Source organism: Cryptotermes secundus, unplaced genomic scaffold (assembly GCF_002891405.2).
Source record: "Cryptotermes secundus unplaced genomic scaffold, Csec_1.0 scaffold267, whole genome shotgun sequence".
Lineage (NCBI taxonomy): Eukaryota > Metazoa > Arthropoda > Insecta > Blattodea > Kalotermitidae > Cryptotermes > Cryptotermes secundus.
This window is the reverse complement of record NW_019733322.1, coordinates 776,768-786,643: the sequence shown is the minus strand read 5'-3', so window position 1 is coordinate 786,643 and position 9,876 is coordinate 776,768. Positions and strand designations below refer to the sequence as shown.

Below are 9,876 nucleotides of genomic sequence, written 5' to 3'. Positions count from 1 at the left end.
TATTGGCTCACACTTACGGTTTTAATAAAATCTACTAAAAATCTGAAGAATGCCGTGAAAACCACAGATCTTACTAAAAATACATTTGAAGTTCTTGAGCAAGTTTATAATTACTCTGAATTTAATTCATGTGTTCAGTTGAGGATAATGTAGTAACATTCACAGCACAGACTATTATAGTTGTGCGTGTTTTCAAAGGATTAGATCCGGCAAGCATCAACGTTTCAGAGGAATATATTGATTACAACTTCTTTGTAGAAGATATGCCGTGAACATGCCGACAGTATCTTCCTCCGAAACGTTGGTATGCAGTTAACACACCATCCGACATTATAACTCTGAAAACTAATATAAATCTTCATCGCCATGAAAACGTCAAACTTTGCATGAATTCCACACGTCCGAATCAAGGCTTCCCCCTCCATACGTGTCTGTGTACACAAATGTATTTATGTACTGATCAATGATATATTTATTGTGTTATGGATCGGATTTGTGTAGCGGTTCCCCAAGCTTCCCGTCAACTTTAACGTTGCCATTTCCGGAGCTGGGGTACAAGGGACCGATCACCCCAACATTTATGTCATCTTCATCAAAGTCCACTTTCCCATGGACAGCAACAATTCCTCGTACCGTCGGTGTGTCCAAGCCACCGACACCGTTCCCTCTTCCAAGCGGCGTGATTATGGCGTGGAAACTGCCCGGTTTCCTAGTAGGATGTAAGTGTCCATACGGAGACGGTGTTCTGGGACCATAACCTGGAAAAGAAGTGTGGCCGTACGGTCTGACTCCTGTGTAACCGGGGATATCAGAGATCGGGTAACGTTGTCCCTCATAGTGACGGTAAACACAGCGCAAATCGTGATGCGGATAAGTAGGGTGATACGAACCGTAATTGAAGCCCGGACGCGGGGGCGGAGGTGGACGTGGCACCTCTCCGTAAATGTTTGGACCTGGGTAGGGCTGGTGAAACCCTGGCCTTAACGTCGTTCCATAATACGTTGGAAGTCTGTCGATTCCTTGTCCGTTGCTGTGCCCTGTGTAATAGAAACCATCGTCCTTAACGGCACCTCTGTATCCCACAATCACAGGAATATTAGGATTTTTCTTACCATCATTATGGTCATCATCGTCATTATTACCTTTCAAAGGATCTTCATCAAAATCTGTTACAATGATTGGTTTGAGTTCCTTTGTGTCACCTTCCTTTTCATCATCTTCACTTAAATCTGTATTGAATTCATGAAGTTTGCAATCACCTTCCAAGCTACATATTAGAATATTTGTTTTCGTAGTATTTTTATGTTCTTTCTTATCAGACTTGGCTGGATACTTATCGGTGACGATACTCTCTCCCACTTTCACTTCCAGGACAGCTTTCACCACTCCGGGATTGACACTGGTTTTTTCTTTCTCTATGAAGACCTTGATGTCATCTGGGTTGATCCCAGGAGAGGTGTCACCGAAGTCCACCTTCGGACTCACTTGAATTGCCTTGGCTACAACACAAAATGTTACAGTTATCAGTGTATTCTATGTAGGAATATCAGTCTGCAGCGGTAGTAAAGGCATTATAACCGTGTATCGACAAATTTGTCCCATATGATTTCGCTTTAAGCAAGATGAGAGGTTGCGTTCATAGATTAAAAACGTAGTCTCAGTTTGGAAGAGGGAGAAGTTACAGATCTGATGATGAATCCTATTTCAGGGCTACCTATTTATAAATCGGAGGAAAAAAATGAATGTAAGGTTTTCAGAGGAATTTCATTCTTGCCAGTTTCAGATAAGTTAGGTTCTGTTAGGTTAGACTAGGCTGTCGCATCACACCACTCAGTAACCACCTGAACTTTCGAAGAGAGTTAGTCAGATTGTTTTATATTAAATTCATTTGGCTCACTAGACCATCTCTCTTCCATCTCTGCAACCGGCTGTAACCTGCTCATAATCCTGGGATTTTCTTTTTCTGAACTTGGCTAGATTGTACTAGGATAGTTTATGTGAAGTGAAGTTAGGTAAGGTTAGGTTAGGTTAGGTTAGGTTAGGTTAGGTTAGGTTAGGTTAGGTTTATCGCATCAGGTCACTGCTCATTCACCCCGCATCCACCTGCTCATTCGGGCAGAGCTTGCTTAGATTGCATTATATTATGTTAGATTAACTGTGCTGAACCTCCAGGTTTTAGTACCAGAGTGTTTATTGGTTAGTTAGTTAATTAGTCAGTCTCTCTGTCCATAAGTGAGCTAGTTAGTTAATCGATCACTTAAGTATATATGCAGTGAGTCAAATAGTCATTCTATCAACAAGTCTGTAAGGTGGTCGTTCCATTAGATGCTCACTTGCTCTGTCAGTCGTTCTCTTAGACAATCATTCTATAAGTCACAAGTAAGTCACTCGCGCAGGCAGTCAATTCGTCAGGTTTTGATTCATTTCGTTAGGCAGTCATTCTCCCACTTAGTTAAGTAAGTGAATAGGTGGGTAATTAGGCCCCACTAAGGATATTGGCGTTATATGCCTGGTTAAATTTTATCGAGTAAACTATTCATATCTTTCTGTGTTCTGAAGACACTTCACGAGCTCTGTCTCTATTATGGAAGAAAGCTCCTAAAAAAAAGATAATTTCCATAAAATTTTCCTACTGTGCTGTTCTGTTGCAAGACTGTTACAGATATAGTCTTGAGTAACTTGAGGCCTAAGACCTCTTGCAACATATCCCATTACTGGGCAGCAATAAAAATGTTTCTGCTTCTTAATTATGCCCCGTTTAATTACTAATGCAGCAGCCCATCTCCAACAACAGCAATTACGTTCTTGAAAAATAAACTGGTAGTGTATATTATTTTACTACGGCACGAAAATCTACCATTCCTTAGTGACGCTGAGTAAAAGTGAACAAAATGCATCAAAACTTTTTTACATTAAAACTCTTGCTAATGCAGAACCAAACACAACTACTTAGATAAGTAGACAGACAAGGATAACCCCAGACTCTTCATATCCTCTGTTATCTGTGGAATTCCACTATAAATTTAAAATATTTAAGTGGAAGGAACATTTCTACGAGTCCCGAGCTCTACAATTAGTCGTTCTCACCTGCATTTAAATTGTTTTTAAGTGACCGGAAAGTGGTTTACCATTAATTAGAGAAGTGAATTAGTTCAGTAAAATGTAAAAAAAGTAAAGTTGCCCCTGTGCTTAACTAATTAAGCACTACGCCATGAAGGCGTATGGGGGGCTGGATGTATAGACCCAAATTTTCTTGACCTCGGCATTAGCTTGAGGTGAGTGGTCAGCTTTACGGCCCTGCCGCTGAACCCCCGGTACCCACTGGATAGGAGGTTGGGTGGGCCCCAGGGTCGGTCTGGACGACGTGGGAAAAAGAAAATTCTTGACCCTACTGGGACTCGAGAATTAGTTCAGTAACATCTGTAAAATTGTTATAAATATTTTAGATGAATTAAATCTAAAATATGTTTATCTAAAAATGTTGATTTTAATAATGAAAAACTGTAAAAGCTGTTCTTTATATATATAAACACAGAAATGTAGTAAGGGGACAAATATTATGTTTCATCACCCTGCTTTTAGATAAAAACAGGATCATGGTTAATGTCCAGAAACATAATATTTATAGTTACTATAGGATTCTGACGATGGTGTATAACACACAGAGATATTGGGTTTTTGGACTTTATCCATTGTCCTGGTTTTAAGATAACTAAGAAAAGCACGACGTTTCGGAAACTGGATCTGTTTCCGTCCTCAGGTGAGGGAAAACACCTTTTCTGTTGGGTCCCTTAGTCCGAAGATCGAATATCTCTGTATAATATTTGTACCAACGTACCATTGTCACACAATTTTTGATCCTAATAAGGGGACGCCATGAAATCTTTGCCAAGCTAAGTGGGGGCCATTATATGAAATTTGGAAATCACTGGCGTGGCGTGCAACCACTCTGAGTGTTGGAAAGTTTAAAATAACCCATTTCCTTTTCCTTCCATATCCTTTCCTGCCCACCATCAGACATCTCAGCACAAACCACATACGCTCTAATTATCCCAGATGCTGCATAGTCTCTAGGTAACGTACAAACAAACCAACTCACACCTACAGCATTTTTCTCAAGCTTTTTTAAATCAGAGAATTCCTTACCTGCTTTAAAAGCACACTATGGCCTTTCTTTGCCAGTTCCAATAGCAGCCTTTAGTAATGAACTCTTATACTAAAATACGTAGAATGGGCCTGTCTCAAATGCAATCTGGATTGAAAGGAATGCTGTTTCATCGGAAACTTTTAGTGTTTCGAAAGTTTAATTGAAAACCAGGGTGAAATCGCCTTTAAAATATCGAAACCGTATTATCTGGAACAATGGAAGTTATTCCTGTTGCCTGATACTTACTACTTTTTGTTTATGTGATTTTGGACCTTCCTTTTTTTCCAAGTTTTGTTTGAGAAGGAATATTCATGCAAAAAAATGGCGAAGGATTGAGCTGTCTTCAATAGCTAGTGAAAGATACTCGTATATATTGGGACTGTTTAAAAAGAAAGGTAAAGCTATCCCTGTAACAGGCCGTGGAGGCCCATAGGATTGTGAGAGGTTGAGGGTCCCACATTATCTAGACAATCGGCTCACAGATGGCGGTAAGGTTGTCAGCCTTACGCGGCGGTCGCTCTTCACCCCCCCCCACCCCCAGAAAGATTCCCGATACTCATTTCTGTTAGAGGCTGAGTCGACCGCAGGGGAACAGTGCGGCTGGAAGTTTTAGGTCAATTGAAAGAAAAACACCATATCAGAACTCGAACTCGCCACCTTCCGGCTTGTAGCATAGTACCTCAACCAACTACGCTACCGCGTGCCCCCAATACACAACAATAATTCTGAAAGAGATAGAATAGACATTATTGTGTAAACATTTGTTCTTATTAGCTCTTGGTGGTAACGCTACAGGTTTCGACTCTTTTCTTGGGTCATCTTCAGGCGTACACGAATACTGGCACTAGTTGTTGAATTGCGTTATTAATCAATATGGACTCATGTTGTGTTTGTATGAAACTTTATACTAACAAATACATTTTAATTTAAATGTGGTTCAAATATAGTTCAGAATTTGACACTAAAACTTGACATTAAAAGGATAAAATTAAAATTAAAATTAAAATTACAATTAAAATGGTCATTAAAATATTTATAACCAATATAAGTTTTACTGAAGACTTTGTGTCCGTATATGTGTTGTTTGGTTGTTCCACTGTGGTAGTGGCAGTTCTGATGTGGGGTAACTGCGCACTAGGATCTTTCTTCAGAATCTTGGAGGTGTTTTTGACCTTCCTATTATCGTATGAATGTTATGCTCGTTATTCTGGGTTTCACTCTCAGGCTGTTTGTAGGTGGAGTTGGATATTCAAATTTGATGTTGTGCATGTATACAGTTCCTCGTGGTGATATTATTAAGCTGTAGCGGCTGGGTTTGAAGGTTCAGACAGAATATCCAACTCCACGTATAAACAACCTGAGGGTGGTAGGTGGGGAGGGTTCTCGGAATCTGGGCATTTGGAAAGCCGGGGAGAAGATTATGGAATAACAGGAAACCAGAGTTCACTTAAATAAGTTTTGATGTATAGAAGTGTCTTTAGTCCCCTCACGGCACGCCTTTCCACCACAAATATACACGTATTTTGATTAAATTCAAAATTCTCAGACAAGAACCTGAGTTACCAAATGAGTATTTGTTTTGATGATCAGAAACCATCGCAGCGATCTATTTTAATTTTAAAGTTGTTGAAATTTTGAGACTTGTCGGATTTCAGCGTCATCTTAACGAATGTCGAACTGAGAGTTTCAGAAGACCTGGAGCGGTTAGGACAGCTGTGGGCTACAGTAGTAGCCGTGATGAACATTGTTTGCTCCCAGATGCTTACATTTCAGCTTACATTCTCACGACACTCAAACACTTACTTTACATACATGCTGCACAAATTTCCTCAGAGGTACTGAGCAACCTTTCAATATGTATCGTTAATTCAATAAACAGTGAACTTACCTACAGCGGAGAAAGCAATCAGCATAAAGGACACACAGAAGGAAAACCCGGAGAACTCCATTGTCTTGTAGTCACAGCTGTGAACTGAGTGTCCCCTAGATCCGTACAAATGCGTGACTTTGCTTATGTAACTAGATAACAATGTCTTCACTCTCTGCTGCCTTCAAGACACTTCTGTCACGGTGTCATATTCAGCAATTAGAGAAAGAGAGGGTCATCTCTTTCATTCTGCGTTTCAGTAATAAGCATCGCCTGAAAATATTATAACAGATGTTTATTTTAGTCTACATAGTCAGTCTATTTATTGCAGTACAATTCAATCAACTCTATGGCTCAGCATCTTCCACATCATAGCCCGCCATTGAAGATGATCCTGACGAGGTTCCATTATCTCCCAACCTCACAACGTAATTCTCTGACGTCCACTTCAGCTTCCCTCGCATGTAGCTTTGGATCATTCAAGTAGCTGTTTCTAAGTAGGTTTCTTTATAAGAAATCTATATGAATATCTTGTCTCCCTCATAATTGCCACAACCCAGCTTATCTCAGCATACATTTCGCTATCATGCAAAGTTCCTCGTCGTTTAATGTCCCAGATTTTCTCATTTTATACTTGATAAGAGCAAATATTTTCCCTGTAATTTTGTTTTGAAGCATTTATAATTTACATCCTCAGTCAAATCATGAAACTACTTTTTACAACACTACAGTACACAAAGGAAATATGCTCGTATATGTTCCTACATTAATTCTCCTGCAGACGTGAAGGGAAATATTGCGGGTTCAAAGCGTGCCTCAGTATCACAGAAGAAGTTGTTCCCAAAAAAACAGTAGCCTTTAGAATCGTTAGTTGGTAACGTCGGTTACTAGGCAACGACGGCGAGGCAATCAGAAACCATATAAAATCATGAGAATGAATATGTTCATAGTATTGGACAGGCGATGGCGGTGGTGAAGCTTAAGACCATTAAAGTGACTAAGCTGCTGTTGTAGCATAAGATACTTAAAATAGGCATGATCTGCTTTGCAAAACCTGTATTGACAGAGGGCTTGTATGTAGTGCAAAAAGGAAGAATTTTTATAACATGCTATATGCGAAATACGTATACTTGATAAGAGCAACATATATTCATAAAAGACAAACAACCCATCTTCTCGTCAGAGAGGATGTTACATAAGGACTATGACCACAAGGGTTCAGTCTAAAAAAATATCTGGCCGTGAGCTTCAAGGGGCTTGGCGACAAGACGAACTGAATGGCAGTAAACCTCTAGTCGTAAAGTAACTTTGACTTTAGTCAGTTGTACGGGAGTCTGTGAAGACAGGACTTAGTCGATGCAGTTTAAGAGTCTACATCATTAAGATACATTACCGGGAAACGACTAGTGAAAACAAACTTAAAACAACTCTGTTTGAATATATAAGAATGGCTATGGTAAGCGGTATTTTGTGACAAGAAGAGTAGCTTCTAGATTAGAAAGGTTTAATGTATTTACTGTATAAGTCCGTTGGTCTTGAGCTCCGTTACGCTCTTGAAGATTTCTAGAAGGACGCAGAAAATATAAGGATCTAGATTAACACATATACGAAAATATAACTATTTCCTAGCAATGCTGTAGAGGAGTGGGAATTACAAAGCTAGAAATCACAAAGTAAAAGAATATATCACCACAATTTCTAATTATGAAATATTAAGTAACTATGGCCCTGAGGTCGACTCAACCTCTAACAGAAAAGAGTACCAAGTATCCTCCAGTGTGTAAAGTGCGGCCGGCGAGTAAGGCTGACTTCACCGCAGTCTGTGAGTCGATTATTTAGAAAATGTGGGAGTCTCGACTTCTCATAACACTATAGGCCTCCACAAGCTGTTACAGAGGTAGATTTATCTTTCTCGTTTTGTACACGCAGTTTATTATACATAATCCCAAAGTCCACTCAACATTTCTTCGTGCTCTGGACAAATCAGAGTTGAAAACACGTCTTGGTTTATTTAAAATTCGTTCAGGATATGGTCTCATTATATAAAGCAGTAATGGATCTAACATATAAAATGGAACATTCAGTGCCGCTTCAGGTATTTGTGTGTCCGATGGGACGTTAGGTTCGCCTATTTTTAATAAATGAAATAGAGAGAACTTACTGAAGTTGTCACCATCAATTCGACGTGCTACTCTCCTGATATCGATTTGCAAAGCGCACCAACCAAAGCCTGAAACAATATTAAAAAAAAATTGCTTTATATTACAGTACGAGTATTTTGAGCCACTCTTTGCTGCGTACTAAATTTCAATAGGTTTTCCATCGAAACTTCCTGTACAGTTAGGAAAGTTCTATTTCCCACCCCCAATAACATGTTGCTCTTTCATGCCACATCGAATTTGTAGATTTCGGCATGCACTCAACTTGTACAACGTTTCATATACATTTACAAGTTTCTCTGATAATTTTTTAAATTACTGAGACTCCAATTCGGTATGAAGGGCTAATGAGTGAAATTATTCGCTGGTTGCAAGATAAAGTTGTCTCTGTATTTAATTAATCAAGCACTACGCCATGAAGGCGTATGGGGAGTGGATGTATAGATCCACGTTTTTGACCTCGGCACTAGTTTGAGGTGAGTGGTCAAGTTCACGTCCCGGCCGCTTACCAACTGTATAGGAAGCTGAATGGACCCCACAGCAGGTGTGGACATGGAAAAGTGAAAATTCTTGACCCTACCAGGACTCGAACTTCACCCATCGGTCGCTCAGTCAGTAGCCAGTCGATATACCGACTGCACTATACCGGATCTTGGTTGCAAGATAACTAAAGAATAAATGCTGCTTTATTAAAATGAAATAGGCTTACGTGGTCATTCCTGTGAACAGCAGACCTGTCATGACTCAGCATTCAACAATGTGTTCTCCTTGTTCTGTTTCCTTCGGGTGCATAGGCCTTCTTTATTAAATTCACTAATGTAATATGCTCTCTCTTTAACTGAATCACTCAATGGTTCAAACACGGATAGCTTTTTTTAAGCAAATAAGAAAGAAATATTGACTCTGAAGAACCAATGAAACAGTTCGTCTTTGCTGCGCATGCGTGAATGTGGCCGGAAGTTCAGTTAACAATATAACCGAAAACTGACTCTGAAGACCATTTCAAGGCGTATATTTTATAGCAACAATTCATTTTCTTGATTGTAGATTTGGCAATGCTGCGATAAGCATATTTGATTGAAATGAGAAGTGAAATGCAAGGCTTCAGGACAAAGAGACTTGGAATTGTGATGAAGGTCAGCGAGTTGAGGGGACAGGAAATGCTAGAGAGAGAGAGATAGAAGACAAATGAAGAGAATTATAGTATAAAGAAAAACGAGGATAGGAACTTGGAAGGGGATGGGGAACTATTTCACATTGTGCTTAAATGAAAGCTCATAGAAGGGCAATTCTATGAAAACCTTCGTCCACAACAAAGAACATTTATCACGTGTTAACCATGTTGTTACCTCAGGTCGCGTCACTGCGTCTTAATCTTTCCGTGTCATCATCTGAATTGCCCACGTCCCCCCCCCCTTCTCAACAGACTTTTCTTTCAATGACTTAACGACCTTTACAAAGGAAACAATACCAATATTTCTGGTTGCTTTTCGGTCACAGTAGCAGTTCCACAATAAATACACTTCATTTTAATGGCAAAACCTAGACAAGTTAAATACAAAATTGCTCAGTATACACCACACTGATATTAAATAATCAATAGGGCAGATCAATTAAATGTAAGGATATGAAAAATGAGTTGGCCATCTTCGCTCTAAATGAAAAAAATTATATAATATTAAGAAAAATGTTTAAAAAAATTA

At 39.4% G+C, this 9,876-nt stretch overlaps 1 protein-coding gene across 3 annotated transcripts; it reads right to left on the bottom strand.

Moving 5' to 3' along the window:
* Positions 1 to 9,340, bottom strand: LOC111867930. Of its 3 annotated transcripts, XM_023858160.2 has the most exons (5): positions 8,883 to 9,335; positions 8,176 to 8,244; positions 6,036 to 6,287; positions 1,143 to 1,499; positions 1 to 1,037 (listed from the first exon to the last, which is right to left on the bottom strand). In XM_023858160.2, exons 3-5 carry the CDS (start codon positions 6,094 to 6,096, stop codon positions 481 to 483), a joined length of 975 nt encoding a protein of 324 aa, XP_023713928.1. In that variant the 5' UTR covers positions 6,097 to 6,287; positions 8,176 to 8,244; positions 8,883 to 9,335; the 3' UTR covers positions 1 to 480. The 3 variants fall into 3 exon arrangements, with proteins under 3 accessions (XP_023713928.1, XP_033608764.1, XP_023713929.1); XM_033752873.1 differs by having other exon boundaries at positions 1 to 1,499; positions 8,883 to 9,340; XM_023858161.2 differs by lacking the exons at positions 8,176 to 8,244; positions 8,883 to 9,335 and having other exon boundaries at positions 1 to 758; positions 891 to 1,499.
* Between the last annotated feature and the right edge of the window lie 536 nt (positions 9,341 to 9,876).

Excerpts from the sequence above, each read along its gene's own strand:
- LOC111867930 (XM_033752873.1), bottom strand. The coding sequence starts at position 6,096 with ATGGAGTTCTCCGGGTTTTCCTTCTGTGTGTCCTTTATGCTGATTGCT. Across the intron at positions 1,500-6,035 it reads GATTGCTTTCTCCGCTGTAG|CCAAGGCAATTCAAGTGAGT; the intron begins GTAAGTTCACTG and ends TTTGTGTTGTAG.